General features: G+C 32.7%; 1 protein-coding gene across 1 annotated transcript in view; it reads left to right on the top strand.

Annotated features, from left to right (window-relative positions):
- LOC114342112 (serine/threonine-protein phosphatase 2A catalytic subunit beta isoform) overlaps positions 1-14,958 on the top strand; it is a 40,021-nt gene extending 25,063 nt beyond the window's left edge. Inside the window, exons 4-5 of the mRNA XM_028292899.2 lie at positions 9,907-10,199; positions 11,403-14,958. Coding sequence (XP_028148700.1) covers positions 9,907-10,199; positions 11,403-11,475 — 366 coding nt within the window. The 3' untranslated portion in view covers positions 11,476-14,958. The remainder of the gene's footprint in view (positions 1-9,906; positions 10,200-11,402) is intronic.
- The last annotated feature ends 2,861 nt before the right edge of the window (positions 14,959-17,819 follow it).

Below are 17,819 nucleotides of genomic sequence, written 5' to 3' on the forward strand. Positions count from 1 at the left end.
ACACTGATAATAGGAGGTAAAAAAGGCGGGAAAATTCAAAAAAAAAACGTGCACAAGATCGAGAAAGTTGAGAATGTCGAAACAAAAATTGACAACAAAATAATTATTATCAAGTCGGTTTGACTTTCGTAGAATAAGGACTATTGCTAGTGGAAAATTATGTGGAAAAATTCTCGATGGGGGGGGTTAGAACCCCCAAAACCCCCCCCCTGCGCACGGGCCTGATACAGGGCGTTGAAGAAAACAAAATTTTACACATTTTTTACGATTTTGCCGAAACTACTGGCAACATTGTAATAAAATTTGGCGATTTTTAAGAGGTAGTTGTTGTGCATTTTTTGAAATACCTACAATTAAAAATTTTATATTTATCATTGGCGCGTATACGGGTAATAGTCTGAACTTTTTAAAGAAAAAAGATAGTACGCCACTGACATATTTCAAATTAACAATCCTTTTTGAATTCCTCGTTTAATTTGTGACAAAAAATCTATCTTCCTATTTTTTCATACGACGCGCCATTTTTATTCAAAAAATAAAACATCTTAACCCTTACAAAGTATTCTAACTTCTATTAGTATAATATATTAATATATATTCTATTAGAACATCTACATACGTAAACTCGGACGTCCATTATAAAAACTAATTCGAATACTTTGGAAGCGTTAAGATATTTTATTTTTTGCAGCAAAACGGCGAAAAAATGATAAGATAGTTTTTTTATCGCAAATTGAATGAGGAATTTAAAAATGATTGTTAATTTGAAATATGTCAGTGGCGTACTATCTTTTTTCTTTGAAGTTCAGACCATTACCCCTAAGCGCACCAATGATGAATATCAGATCCTTAATTGTATGTCAAAACATGCACAATAACTACCTCTTAAAACCCGCCAAGTTTTATTACAATGTTGCCAGTAGTTTCGGCAAAATCGTAAAAAATGTGTAAAATTTTGTTTTCTTCAACGCCCTGTATCTTGAAAATGGATGGTGTTACAAAAAATTTTTATTAAGCAAACCCCAATTCTTTTTAAATTTTTTACCTGCTCCAGTGACGGTGTTACCTTTTTTGAAAAATATGTATAAAATTGTATCAAAAAAAAACAAAAAATGTTTTTTATTTTTGAAGGTGCGTTTCACCAATTTTAAAAATTTGAAAAAATTCAGGGTGAAATATTATGCAAAAATACACGTTATATATTTTTTTCGTGAAAACGAATGTCTTAGTTATTTTTTTATACTCATTTAAAATTTTAAAATCGTTCTAAAATTTAAATTTCCCGCCAAAAATTAAAAGAAAAATTTTTTCGCACAGAACTTTTTAAATCTTACAAATTTTTTATTTAAAGTTTTTCGCTAGTTCTCGATGCGGCCGAGATAAAAAATAAAAGACTCTAGGAAGACTTATTAGAAAGACTTATTAGACTTAAAAAGCCTAATTAGGCTCTAGGTGGGTCACATGACCACCTAGGGGGCTAAAAATTTCAGAAAGTTAGTTTCACTATATATGCTAAACGGTGATCTATATGGAATTCGAATCGAGTTGAGGGCACTTTTCATCATCTTACCCGGCTAGGCCCTTTTCATCCTTCCTTTATTTATTTGGAGGGTTTCGTAAAATTTTGTGTTCCTTGATCGTTCGTATGGTAAAATGAGGCCTCTCCAGTTAAGGGTTAAATACAGGGTGTCCAGAAACTACCGACAAACGAATACAGGAGATTCCTCAGATAATTTTAAGACAATTTAACGCAATTCACTTAATCCGAAAACGCTTCCTAAGGGAGCTAGAGCTATTTGAAGATGGTGTCTGGTAATTAGTTTTTCTTAAATATCTCCGGAACGCTTCTATTTAGAAAAGCAAAAATTGGTATGCGTATTTATCTTCCAGAGATAAATCAATTCCATCCATTGCAAATTTCTAGTACCGGTTATAGGCGTCCGTTTTGGGTACGGAGTAGGGCAACGGTTACTTTATCGCATGACTTTTTTGTCTTTAACTTTTAAGCATTTTTGATTCTGGATTATTAAATTGTGAGCTTTTTTGTACTAAAAGGTACTCTTGTTTTAAGTCGATAGGATATACCGTTTTCTAGAAAAATTGATTTGAAAATTTTTCGGTTTTTAAATTAAAAAAAAACTCTAGAAAAACGAAACATCGGTCATACGTGTCGGTTTGGGTAGGCCAACAGTTATTTTATCGCATACCTTTTTTTTGTCTTTCATTTTTAAGCATTTTTGACACTGGATTATTAAATTATGAAGTATTCTAGTAGTAAAAGTTACTCTTGCTTTAAATTGGTAAAATACATCGTTTTTTTTAAATTTTTTTTCAAATTTAAGAGAAGTAAAATTTTCAAATCGATTTTTCTAGAAAACGGTGTGTCTTGCAGACTTAAATCATGAGTACCTTTTAGTACGAGTATACCTCACAATTTAATAATCCAAAGTGAAAAATGCTTAAAATTTAAAGACAAAAAAGTTATGCGATAAAATAACCGTTACCCTACCCAAAACGGATGCCTATGACCGGTACTATAAATTCGCAATGGATGGAATCAATTTATCTCTGGAAGATAAATATGCGTAGCAATTTTTGTTTTTCTGAAGCGTTCTGGAGTATTTAAGAAAAACTAATTACAAGATGCTATTTGCAAAGAGCTCTAGCTGCCTTAGGAAGCATTTTCGGACTAGGTGAATTTGGTTAAATTGTCTTAAAATTACCTGAGGAATCTCCTGTCTTCGTTTGTCCGTAGAGTTTCTGGACACCCTGTATAAGTAGCAGAGTATTTCATCATTAGCAGAGAGTAAACAAAAATTGGATCACCCTGAACATAGAATTTTATTCATAAATCCATTTGTGTTCATAGCCATAATATTAAAATATACAATAATCGGAACCACGTGCTTTTAAGAGCCATCACATATTTTTAAATTTGAGATTATTTACATTTCCATCCAAAAATATTTATATTCGGAAAAATCAGGATGTTTGTTTTGAAAGCGCGTGTATTCAATTCGCCGGCAAAATTTTCAAATACTTTCCCGAAATAAGTCGTAATTACTGGATATCGAATGACCTTAACATAAAAAAAACTAGAATCAAGTTGTTTGATTTCGTGCGAGATAACGATATCAGTAATACGCAAACCTCTTTAATGCAAGGTGCGTCATTTTATAGTGATTCATTCGAATACGTATATGATTTATCTTTTCTCAAATACAACCAAAACACGAGGAACAATAGGTTATATTATATTATTAGAATTAGCTGTGATTGTCATCATCACAAATTGTTTAAAATGTTTTTGTATTATTGTTATTATAACTCTAACTTTACCTTTACACACCGACTTAAATGAATACTATAAATTTAATAAAAGATGATAAACATCAATTATATATATATTATTAATTTGTTTTCCTTTTTTTTATTCGTGATTATGATATTCGCGAAATAGTTATATATTATATAAGTGTTAAAAGTACAATTTTAAGACGCGCATGTGAAGGCAATTCACATGAGTGCCTTAAGGGAAGGATGGTTTGAAATCAACATATCAACCACATTTTTGTGAATTTGTTTTCGAAGCTATGGTACAATTATTTTATTTTTAAATTAAATAAACATATTAACCCGGCACCTGCCGCGTGGCTTTGCAAGGCGTCAACTGCCACGTGGGGTGCTCACAGCACCCCTTAAAAATTTTCTGTGATCTACTTGTTTAAAAAACAAAATAATGTGTTGAGTAACACAAGAATATAAAAAAACATGTTTTATTAACTTGTTAGCCACTAATATGTTATAAAAGTTAAAAAATAAAATGAAAAAGGTGTTATAAGCAAATTAGCAAGTACCAAGTCATAAAAAATGAAGTCAAGTCTAAAAAAATTAAGATTTAGTGAGTATAGAGTCTAGATTAATAATTTAAATCAGTTATTTCAATAAAAAATGTAAATTTGACCTGTTTATCAAAAATACAAAAAAAAATTTAAAACTTAAAGTGCCAGATGATGACACCCCAATTCGACTTTAGAGCTACAAGTTCAGAATGACACTAAATAACCACTTCAAACGCTAACACATCTATGCTATATAATATTATAGAAAGCTACTATGACGCACAGCACGGTTACCAAACTTGAAATACCAAATATTTGATAAAAATGTGTTATGGGGTGCTGGTAGCACCCCACGTGGCAGGTGCCGGGTTAAGTACAATTCAAAGAATATTTAGAAAAAAATTCAATCCAAAATATTGAAAACTAGGCAATTAGTGACAAATTTTGACAGGCAGTTCACAAAAAAATGGATTTTGCGGTGGACATCAGAACTCGTCACTAGATCATACGAAACAAAAAATTCAAAAAAATTTAATTAGCTTATGAGTTTCACGAGGTCACAACGTCGAGTTTTTTTTATTTTTAATGATTTTTGAATTTTTGGTATCACTCAGAAATCAAAAAAATAAAATTTTTGGTAAAAATTTTGTGAAAATCAACAGATTTATTATTGTTGAACAAAAAATAAGCAAAAAAAGAAAAATATCTCGACGTTGTTACCTCATGAAATGTCTCAAGAAAATCTGTGCAAAATATCAGGTAGATCGGCCGAGTAGTTTTTCAGTCCACCGCATTTGAAAAAGCAGTTTTGAGAAAAATGCGTTTAAGGTTTTGACAATTCCATCTTCATCTTCTTATTTGTCTGCCAAATCGTAAAGTGATGCACGTTGGAATATGTTTTTTGAATCGAGCAGTAATCTACAAAAGAGAAGGCGAACAGTTGTTTAACGTTTCTCACTACACTCAAGCGTGCTGGCGCGAAGTCGCGGCAAAGCGAGTCGAAGGTAGAGATATTCAACACGCTGTATCTCTGGTAATTTTACTCCGATTATTTTGAAATTTTCAGAGAGTATTCTTGAAAGTATGCACTTTTATTTATTTGAAATAATAAAAAAAATTAAATATTTCAAACCGTACCCCCCCCCCCCAAAGATGTACTTTTAACACGTATATCATACAATATTTTTTCTACAAACGTGTTAAAAATGCAATAATACAGTTTAAATTAAATTTAAAAAACCTTTAATACATTGAAAGGGTGTAGTTTTAAATTGCATCGTATATTACGGACCTTAGCAACCACTGTTGACTTAATTGTTTATGGAAGTTTTGAAGCATCTGTCAGACATCTGTTAGTTTTTTTAACCATGGAAAATGGTAAAACTGCAGTGCAAGAAATTCATTTTTCAAATTTCGCAAATTGTACTATTAATATTAATGTTAATAAATGAAATATAAATATTTTGACGTTTGCTTTCAAAATTTGATATTTTACTTTTAACTGCAGTGCCTTAAAAATTTTAAAGCACCCAGTGCTTTAAATTTACATTTTAAGGCTCCTATGGAGTGCTAAAAATTGCATTTTTAACACGTTTGTAGAAAAAGTTTATTAATACCTTTAACCCTTAACCACCCATGTATGATTTCGTTACACTAATAACCATATGGCGTCTGACCGACTACCTAAACTTACGTGCATAGAAGTCGTCCCACTTAAAAATTTGGCAATTTTTGATGTCTCATTTCCTAAACCTGTTGGCCGATTTAAGTGATTTTTCGAACATGTTATAGCCTGATTCTTTAACAATACAACTGTAATAATATTTTTGCTAAACAGGTAAATTTTCATTGTATACCGGGTGTACCAATCAAACTGTGTTTTTTTTCCCAAAGTTCGCATCACCCTGTGGAATATTCTAGGATTTATAAAATACTGAAATTAAAACCCAACTATAGCCTCAGATTTTCTTAACATTCTGTTTTGTGTTTCATTCGTTTATGTTGGATAATAAAAAAGTTAGGTACTTTAACAACTAGACATGTTCTTCATCAATACACGGTGTTTTTAAATAAGTGCGACAAACTTTAAGGGGTAATTCTACATGAAAAAATAATGACAGTTGGCTTTATAAACGTATGTCCGCCAATGTTTCGTTTCCGAGATAGGGGATGTTGAATTTTTTCTTACAAACTGAATATTTATTTTATTGCTTTAAAACCGGTTGAGATATGCAAATGAAATTTGGTGCGTTTTAAGACGTAGTTATTGCACATTTTTTGACATACAATTAAGAACTTAATATTCACCATTAGCGCGCATACGGGTAATATGACCGATCATATTACCCGTATGCGCGCTAATGGTTAATCATCATCCAGCCTCAAAAGTCCACTGCTGAACATAGGCCTCCTCCCCTCGTTTCCAACCCCATCTACCCTGCGCCGCCCTCATCCAGTTTTTATTTACCTTTCTTAAGTCGTCAGTCCATCTTGTAGGCGGTCGACCGACGCTTCTCTTGTCTTCTCTTGGCCTCCATTCCAATAACCTCTTCGTCCATCGCCCATCTGTCATTCTGGCTACGTGTCCTGCCCATCTCCACTTCAACCTGGCTATCCTCTCGATGACGTCAGTCACCTTTGTTCTTCTCCTGATTTCTTCGTTTCTGATTTTGTCTCGCAGAGTTATTCCTAACATTGACCGCTCCATTCTTCTCTGCGTGACTCTTAGTTTGGTAGCCGAGGCTTTAGTTAAGGTAAGTGTTTCTGATCCGTACGTCAAGACTGGGAGGACGCACTGATCGAATACCTTTCTCTTTAGACATGTGGGTAACTCACTTTTAAAAGTTTCTCTCAGTTTTCCAAATGCTGCCCACCCAAGACCGATTCTTCTCTTCAGCTCATGAGTCTGGTTATCCCTGCCAATCGTAATTTCATGTCCCAGGTATTTATATCTATCTACGAGTTCTATTTCCTTCCCACCAATACTGATGTTCTGGTTGGGTACCAAATTTGTCATTATTTTTGTTTTTGAGATGTTTATATTTAAACCAACATTTTCTGTAGCTACAACGAGTTCTTGTACCATCTCTCTTGCCATACCTAGATCCTCAGCTACTATGACTATATCATCGGCGAAACGTAAGTTGTTTAGGTATTCTCCATCTATTTTTATTCCCTTTGTCATCCAATCCAAACTCTTGAAAGCATGCTAATGGTTAATATTTAATTCTAAATTTTATGTCAAAAAATCTGTAATAACTATCTCTTAAAACCTACCAAATTGCCTTTGCATATTTCAACTGGTTTTAAAGCAATAAATAAATCATCAGTTTGTAAGAAAAAATTCAACATCCCGTATCTCGGAAACGAAACATTGGCGGACATACGTTTATAAAGCCAACTGTCATTATTTTTTCATGTAGAATTACCCCTTAAAGTTTGTCGCACTTATTTAAAAACACCGTGTATTGATGAAGAACATGTCTAGTTGTTAAAGTACCTAACTTTTTTATCCAACATAAACGAATGAATCAAAAAACAGAATGTTAAGAAAACCTGAGACTATAGTTGGGTTTTAATTTCAGTATTTTATAAATGCTAAAATATTCCACAGGGTGATGCGAACTTCGAGAAAAAAAGCAGTTTGATTGATACACCCGGTATACGATGAAAATTTACCTGTTTAGCAACAATATTATTACAATCAAGTATATTCAAATGGGAAATAGGCCACAATTTTACCTAAAAATGATTTTATTAACGTTTCGACGCCCAAGTCGGGTGTCGTTGTCAAAATACAAAATAATATTAAATAAACAAAAATGTTGTTGCTTAGTAAAAAATTCTTCTAATAATTTATTTAATCTGACTCATTTATATCGGTAATTCAGACACGTATTATACATTTTAAAGTAGACGACTTTAAAATGATATTGCCAATATTGATGAGTTGCGTTCCTGGGACGACTTTATTAAAAGATAGTTCATTCGATTACATGAAATCAATCCCAACTCAAGAATATCCGCCACAAAAATCATAGCATGTGATCTGTCTTTAAAAAGACAACCAAATGTAACGGTGGCACTGAAATTCTCGCGTTAGAATTTAATATTATTTTGTATTTTGACAACGACACCCGACTTGGGCGTCGAAACGTTAATAAAATCATTTTTAGGTAAAATTGTGGCTTATTTCCCATTTGAATATACTTGATTATAAAAATGCCACAAGAAAATAGCTTCAGAACAATATTATTACAGTGGTATTGTTAAAGAATCAGGCTATAAGATGTTCAAAAAATCACTTAAATCGGCCAAAGGTTTAGGAAATATGCGACATCAAAAATGATCAAATTTTTAAGTGGGCCGATTTCTATGCACGTAAGTTTATTTTGGGGATCTAAAAAACACTACACTAGAAAGTACAATATACAGGGGTCGACATAAGTCAGGCAACAAATTTGCATTAAAAGAAAAAATGCAGCGTCAAAATGAATTTATTCAAAGAAAATACAAAAGGAATTCGAAAAAAGGTTAGTGTAAATGTTCAAATTGATGCCCATCTTGATCAATGTATTTATTACAACGTTTCGCAACGGACAGGCAGGTCCGCAGAAGTACCATCAAGCTGTCCGCGAAGATTTTCAAATTCTTCTTCAATTGCAGTTCGGAGGTCGATTTAAACCATTTGGCTGTTACTATAATCCGGAGATTGTTTTCATCAGATAAATTCAAGAAAATGGCAAAAGCAAACGTGTACATAAGATTATTGTTTAAAAAGATTTTCTTTACTTTATCACGATATAATGCATTCCCTGATCATTTAAGTTTAAAATTCATTAAAACTTACAGCTTTTATTTTTTTATGTAATTGTTTATAACTTCTTGTAATAATTTTCAGGAAGTCATGACCAAAATATGCCACCAGCATACAACCTAAAAGTTACACAAGTTCAAAAATCGTTGAGTAATCAAAACATTTATTTTGCGTGACATTTTTTAAAACAAGTTTTAAGTTTAAAACAACACACACACATACTATGACTACACATTACACTAGGTTAGGTACCAATTTTTAACCTTTATGTAATTTAACAGTATTATGGTAATTATTAAAAAAAGGCGGATGAAAAGGAATTGGAACAACTGTAAATAAAAGCAGGTTAAATAAAATAAGACTTTCGAGAGTCTCTTTCCTCTTAACTGTCAAAGAAATATCTGTCTATTTCATGTCAGTTTATTAAATGGACCGTGATAGTGTGACGTTAAAACGTCAAAAAGATTTCCAAATATTGATATAAAAATACCAAACAAAGCAACTGTCAATTCATTATACACGTGATTTGTGTAATCATTTTTAATTATATTTTGTTTTAACAATCATCTGCACATTTTTTCTAAAGACACGATATTTGTTAGTCATATCAATCATATTCCTTTTAATTTTATAAATGTCCTTACACAAAATTAAGGATTTACACACTACATAGTACTTACCGTGTTTCTTCAGGTTTTTAACCAGTCTTATTTGGAAATGTGGTGGGAAATATAGGGCTTTTCATCGATTGTCATTTGTTTCGAGCTTCTGTCATGTGTCAGATAATATTAATATATCTACGTCGTACGTCTTTGGTTTGTATCATTGTAAAATACCAATAACGTATGACGTAGATATATTAATATTATGTGACACATGACGGAAGCTCGAAACAAATGACTGTGAATGAAAAGCCCTATACTATGAGCATTGATTACAATCACCGGTACCCAACACATTACCATTTTGTAAAAATTAAACATCCTACAAGCAATATATTCCAATTATAAAAACCAAAACAAACACCATGTGTGAATTTCTGCTTTGTTTGGATACCATTTCAGAGTAGCCAGCATTGATTTGACGTCACGACTATCACGGTCCATTGTTTGCACCGTGTAATCCCTTAGTCACTGAGAGATAGTTGCAACTTATTGCAGAAGTTCTTGCGCAAGAAATTGTGCAATTAATTTCGCAATTACATACTTGCATCATGTAAAGTGCCTAACTCGATAACTTCTATTTCAGGTACCTCATGAAGGCCCCATGTGCGACCTTCTCTGGTCAGACCCTGACGACCGCGGGGGCTGGGGCATCTCCCCCCGTGGAGCCGGCTACACCTTCGGACAGGACATTTCAGAAACGTTCAACCATACCAACGGTCTGTCTTTAGTATCTAGGGCGCATCAACTCGTCATGGAGGGTTACAATTGGTGTCACGAAAGAAACGTAGTGACCATTTTCAGCGCCCCCAATTATTGCTACCGATGCGGTAACCAGGCGGCCATTATGGAATTAGATGATGCCCTGAAATATTCATTGTAAGTATAATTTTACTGAACGTATGGTATTTTTGTCATTGGATATTGTATATGGAATTGAATGGTATTTTTGTCATGATATAAATATTTGAATAGATAGCAGTTCGGGCTTATTTCAATAAACTAACAGCTAGGGCCAATTCTTGTCCTTAAAGCAGGTAGTTATATTATGTGAAGTCATCTGGCACCATCCCCTCCCCAAATAACATAACCAAACAAATTTGACAGCTGTCAAATTTGTTTGGTTAGGTGATTTGGGGAGGAGGTAGTGTCAGATAATGTCACATAATAATATATACATATTTTAGGGACCAGAATCTGCCAGGAATGCTAGTTCTTGAAATTTTCGTTTTGGCCAGCTTTTTATGAAAATTATATTTTGTCCGGTGCAGAATAGAGAAGATTTTGATGTAGTGATCGCAAACTTCTAGTAATGGAATGCACCAGAAGAAGACAATTATTGTCTCATTCAGAAAACGAAAAAGTGACGAACTGAGCCTTTAGCGTTTGAGGGAGATGTGATGACATACTTGCGTCGGCAGGTGCCTGTAGTTTACTAACATCTTATTTTCTTTAGTTTATTCTTTGCATTTGTACTGTACATACAGTTGGCTTTATACAAGTAGACTATGTGAAACTTCTTAAAAAACTGAAGTAAAAACTATGGGGCGAAAGAAACTCAAAAATGAACAAAAAGTTCGTGATTCAACGTTACTTGAGAAAGAGGACTGTGTAATTACCATAGCATGTGATATTGGTGTTTCAAGAGATTCAATTTATCAATTGAAATTGGATCTAGAGCTCTTAAAAAACATCATTTAAGTCTGACACCATCATCAGGCATGTAGTAACGTTGAACCTTTCCATAACTGCCACAGAACCCAAAATTAAATATCCACAAAGCATTAATTTGTAAAATTAAAATATCCTGATTTATACGTTTTATTCACAGATTCTTTTGTCGGCACTGTATATAACCTCACATATAACAGAAAGCCTGTCACAAATTTAGGGAGCGAAGCGTTCACAAGATGAAACAGTTGTTACCTCTCCATCGGGAACTGCTCCCTTACTTTTTCGTCTCCTGAATTTGATGTAATTCTTAATTGAAGTTTACTTTAATTTTTTTTATATTCCATTTTATTTTTTTGTACGTGAGTTGTAACAGTAATAAAATTCTCACGTTATTTTTTTCGTTTTCAGCTTACAGTTTGATCCAGCACCAAGACGTGGCGAACCTCATGTTACGCGTAGAACTCCAGACTATTTCCTTTAAACATTCTTATTGATACGTTTTTTTTTCAACTGCAATATATCATACAACAAAAAAAAATACAAAGAAGAAAGCTTAGTATAATTGTATTTGTAAAACAAAATATCATATAGTCTATTGCGATGACGCTGACGAACACCACATCCCATCCTATATTATTACGATTATTATTATTCTTAATATTTTTATTATATTTGATTCCTTTTTGATAACGATAAATAAATTGTAAGTATGTTATTGGTGTACTATTTAATTCTCGAGAATCGTCTAGCTGTGTAATTACAATTATTTACCCTTTAGAATTATGTAGAGCCCCCTTTTCGATCGTTATCAAGAGGGTTTTCATCGAGACAATGGGTATGTTGCGTCTATCGCTGCAATTCTGGTTATTTTTTTCATCCCCCAGTACTACTAGATTTGTATAAAAGACCAAGAGAAATGCATCCAAAACGCATTGTGCTTGTATTTGTATATATTAAAAGAATACGTGGACTGTCTACACTCCTAATCTTGCATTTAGAAATACTTTTTATAAAAGCGAAACTGCTATATCTTTCAAGCTGCAATGGCAAGTTATAGGAGTACTTTTTAAGCCTAGACTCATGTGCATACACTAAAAATTCTAAACAAAGACATCTGAAACCACGTGGAGACGACAGTGTCATTCAAGAAGACCTACGCATTCGTAGATCTTTGGATCACATCTTCGAAGATTCATGTATTAAAGCCTGTGAGTGTCTGAGACCCATTTTGTTGCTAGCAGTGGATACATTACATCCATTTCACTCAGGCCTATACAGGGTGTCCCCGAAAATAGTGTGTTCCTTTAAGGTTTGGATATAATCCACTTATATGGTTCTCCATATAAGCGAACTTTTATTTCCATAAAATTGAATAATTTGGCATCACTGTACAAGAACTGTGGGTGACTTAGGTTATTGACACCAAAAAAGTATGTCAGAAAGGTAGACACCTGCAAAATAATTATATCATCCCATGTTTGAAAAGCAAACAAAACAAGAATTTGTTTGTTTGTTGAGGAGGAAGTCAGGGTTTAACGTAAATACTACAGGCCCATACTGCAACTATTTTTGAATTGTGATTCTTTATCTTCAGATTTTTGTATACATAGTTGTCAGATTTCAATTTGCATACCAAAATGTATTTTGATTTTTTGGTCAAACGGTTGAATTTAGAAAGAAATGTTATAAGACTTTTTTGTTCTACATGGTGCCTTCTACCTATACCTTTAAGGAACGTACTATTTTCGGGGACATCCTGTATAGTTCTGTTGGATGTGCCCCTTCCTATGACAACGAAAGATTTTGGGCCCATTAATGTTTTTTTGTCCCTTAACTGGTAAGCTGGGGTGCTTTTTCGCCCCTTCAAGGCCAGTTTATCCAGGTACCCATAGTAAAATCACTTTGTTATTGTTTCTGATCCGAATCAATTCGATTCCAGTACCTTAAATGCTGCCTGGCTGTCTGATGTAATTTTTATATACTTATCCTTGCTAGTTCGGACAAACACACATCTCTAGCATGAATTTCTACTTGGAAGATAGTGGGATAATTACCCAAGCTTTCACTAAGGCTTAGCATTGGTTCCCCTGAATACTCCAACATCTTCATCGGTTTTCGAGCAGTCTGTATACCAGCACTACTATTTCAAACTATAGATGATTATTATCATTTAATAGATGATTTCAGATTTAATCTTGTTATCCTTTCATCCTGCTTACTGGTGTCCTGTCCTTGCATCCTTCTCCATCTATATTCCACCTTATAGTCCAAGAGGCAGCGCTGAAAAATCTCTTTGAATTTACTAAAGCTAGATTTTTCACAGTTGATTACTGTGATTGTGTAGAGAAACATATTGCGGTCGGTCAAGTGAAACGTAGACACACATTCTAAATTAAATATAAATAAAAGTTATTATAGTCGGTCAGCTGTATGATGGGACAGAGCTGGTCGGTCGGCCCCAATGAATATACAGGGTTATTCACTATATTTTGAGCCCCTTGTAAACTGCTTTATTTACAGAATTAGAAAAAAGTGTAAAATACAAAAGTTATTCGATTTTTAAATTATGATTTTTGACATATATATCATACTAGTGACGTCATCAATCTGGGCGTGATGACGTAATCGACTATTTTTTTAAATGGGAATAGGGGTAGAATCCTAGCTCATTTGAAAGGTTATTCAATTCCCTATTCAGTAATACAACATTAACCTGATTAATTATACAGGGTGTCCAAACAAAATTTTTTAATTAAATTAATTGTTTAATTAATAATTCAAAAAAATTTTTGGACACCCTGTATAAATAATGATCTTAATGTTTATAGTACTATATAGAGAATTGAATAACCTTTCAAATGAGCTAGCACACGACATCTGTTCTCATTTATAAAAAAAAAATCGATTACGTCATCACGCCCAGATGGATGCCGTCACTAGTACGATATATATGTCAAAAATCATAATTAAAAAATCGAACTTTTGTATTTTACATTTTTTTTCTAATTCTGTAAATAAAGCAGTTTACAAGGGGGTCAAAATATGGTGAATAACCCTGTACATTCATTGGGGCCGACCGATCGGCTCTGTCCCGTCATACAGCTGACCGACTATAATAACTTTTATTTATATTCAATTTAGAATGTGTGTACTGATTTTCAACCTTAGTAAATGGATTTAATTACCTTCGTAGGAAAGCAACTTTGATACCCTCTTAGTAACCACTGTTCTACGTTTCGTTTGACCGACCGCAGTATGTTTCTCTACCTACACAATCACAGTAATCAATTATGAAAAATTTAGCTTTTGTAAATTCACAGATTTTTTAGCGCTTTATATTGGAAAATTAACATTTTTCAATATAAACCGTCCACTATATTAATAGATACAAAATTAGGAGCTGTAGCAGAAAAGTATCTCAACTGACTCAATTTATTTTATTAATAAGTCCTGGTATTTATTACGTTTGAAAACGGACATTTTGGATGCTTTCTATCTTCGATCTTTGTAAAGAAACCGTGGAATAAAGTAAAACAATGTTAAATATTACCTAGGTATTTTAATGCATAAAATTATATACTCAATGCTTGAAGGATAATATAAAGAAGCATTTGTTTTTTTTTAATATTTTTTCTCTTCGAACTTTTTTGTGTGCGGCACATTTTTGTAGGTATCTTCGTTTGGTGGAAAAATAAAGGTGGAAATTAATAATAGGTCTATAACGCAAAGTACATTTCTCATTATAATTATTTCGTTTTTTAGTATGTAATCATATATTTATCTATTTAACAGCTCTAATATTCTAATTAAGCATTTTTTTATCAAATGAAGGTATCAAGTTGTAAAAAGAACCTAAAATTGTACAAATATTTCGACATTCTTGATTGTTTTCGATAAAAAATGTAGATGTCTATCAGATTTTGTTGGTCTTTGTTCTCCTTATAATTAAATTATTCCAAACTTATTTTTATTAGCGTCTCATTTTATTTTCAATTCCGTACTGTAGTTCTGAAAAATTATTTTTCTGTTACAAAATTTCTGAGTACAATAAAAATTTAGTGAATTAACTGTTTTTATTTCTGTAATAGTCAGGACTCGTTTCTTGTAGTTGTCATATTTCAAATATGTCAAGTGTCGTTTCTGTGGTTGCAAGATAAAAGTTCTTAAGTCAGAAATCATCGTATGAAGAAATAATAGGTTTTATGTAAAACTGAGACATCTCAATACACGTATTATGAAAAAATATCATCTTTAATTGTTGTTTATATTATACAGCAAGCGCCACGCTTCTAAATACATGGGTAGGTACCTAATTGCTATTCTTATGGGCTAATCCGGTCCGTTCTCAGATGTGACTTTCATCTCTATCATGTTCTTGTCAAAAAACTATTCAAAATAATTGTTTTTCCATACAAAAAATACATGAAATTAATAGTATTGTTACTCTGCTTTAAAATAACTCCATTCAAACGCCAAGAATATTACAATACTTTAAAACTTTTACAACTTACTTTAACAAAATGACAACTATATGTTGTTCTGAAGCTATTTCCTTGTGGCATTTTTATAAGTACCTATTTTGATTGGGAAATAAGCCACAATTAAATTGTAAAAACTAATTTTATTAACGTTTCGACGCCCAAATCGAATGTCGTCAAAATACAAAATATTACTAAATTAAACAAAAATGTTGATGCTTAGTAAAAGATTTTTCTAATAATTTTTATTCAATTTAGTAATATTTTGTATTTTGACAACGACATTCGATTTGGGCGTCTAAACGTTAATAAAATTAGTTTAATTTAATTTTAATTTAGTACTATTTAATTGTGGCTTATTTACCAATCAAAATAGTTAATTAAGACAACTGTAAGCTTCAAATACAGCTGATCTATTAATTGTCATCTTTCTATGTTAATATTCAGTTTTTATATATTTTCTGACGTTCTAAACGTCACTAGACATAAAAATAAATATTGCAACAAGTGAAAGGTCCAGGACTGTAATAGCTCAATGTTCCTATGTGTCTAGTAGGGTGGCGGTTACTGTATGTTAAAAATGAATGGTTTTTATAGATAGTACACTGGATTTATTAAATGTAAACTCCTGATTAAATCTGCTTTTGTGGCTGTTGCTTGAAGAATTCTTTTACGGCATTTTGCACTCCTTCGTCCGACTGAAAACTATTATCTTTTAGTGGTACATAGGTCTGAAAATCACAAGGCGGTCAATGGAGACTGTAGGGTGGGTGCTTTTATATCCTCCATCTCTTTCGTTGTAGGTTTTTTCTCACTACTTTAGCAACATGAGACTGATCATCGTCTTATAGGGCTTTTCATCGATTGTCATTTGTTTCGAGCTTCTGTCATGTGTCACATAATATTAATATATCTACGTCATACGTCTTTGGTTTGTATCATTGGTATATGCCAATAACGTATGACGTAGATATATTAATATTATGTGACACATGACAGAAGCTCGAAACAAATGACTGTGAATGAAAAGCCCTATTGCTTGATGACAAGATAATATGAGATAATAATGACACCTAGATTCTTCGCCAGTAATTATTGACGAAAGAAAGTCATCATCATTTTGCCTGTATTCTGTAAGGTGTTGATAAAATGATAAACCCATATGCAAGCTTGTTTGGTCCTACGACAAAAGGTGTGGAACCCATTTCGTAAAAACTTTGCTGTAATCCAGTTTGTGTATGATAATATGGACAGATCCTATACTCACACCAAATATTTTTTTAAATTGCTTTGATTTAAATTCGACGATTTTCTTTATTCGAGTCTTCCACACATGCCACATTCTTGTCTGTTGATGCATTACTCATTACTCAATGCATCTGATCACGGCTTATCATCTCCTGTCTTTCAATTTTAAATTTTCGATACCATTCCGTGACAGTTAAATGCGCAAAACATTAAAGTTAACTGTTTCCAAGAAAAAAAATTGCATTATTCTCCATATAAGTGAATTTTTATTTTCATTAATAGTGTAGGAAACAAAGGTTGAACCTTGCAAAATGGACACAAGTCCGGTTTTATTTTTTTTTTCTGGTATATCAAGGGGTGCTTATTATAAGACTAACTTTTTCTGAAAAAATTTCGCCCCGGAACCTCCCTTTTCACCCCTTTAAAGGGGGTAATTTGTGGTTTTTGCGGAACGTAGCCCTTCCTGTACCTTTTACAAAAAATTTCTTTTATAGAAATATGAAGAGGACTATATTTTCTACGATTTATTTCCGACAGCATCTCTCTATCATCCACCGTTTAGCGGGGGTGGCGCCCTAAAGTTGACAAGTTTTTAAAAAAGATGTTTTTAAAAAATATATATTTTTCCCTAACTGTAAAGGAAATTAAGAAGAAATCCTGCGGCAATTATTCACAAATAATTGACTGATTTTTTGGTGTAGGTTTCACTTAAGGGTAATTGCCCTTTTTTTTAATTACAGGGTGTTACATTTTAAAAAACCCCTTTTTATACCATCTGAACCGTTTATGCTAGAGTAAAAAGACTTTCAGCGATTACCCATGTACTGGTGCTATTTACAAATTTGTATAATGCACCCCCATTTTTTCCCCGGAACCACCCAAAAAAAAAGAAGAATTAATAAATAAATTGATTTTCTTGGAATCCTTCACACACAATGCCCTTTATTAATATGCTTCATATATCATTTTGTGCACGTTATTATTACCCATACATGAACACCCAAAGCGATTTCCTAGTGCAACCCGTGTAGCAAAAAAAAATAAATAAAATGGGGGGTTCAAATTTTTTTTTGTTTTTTGCTTTTTGATCCATATGGAC

Source organism: Diabrotica virgifera, chromosome 8 (genome assembly GCF_917563875.1).
Source record: "Diabrotica virgifera virgifera chromosome 8, PGI_DIABVI_V3a".
Taxonomy (NCBI): Eukaryota; Metazoa; Arthropoda; class Insecta; order Coleoptera; family Chrysomelidae; genus Diabrotica; species Diabrotica virgifera.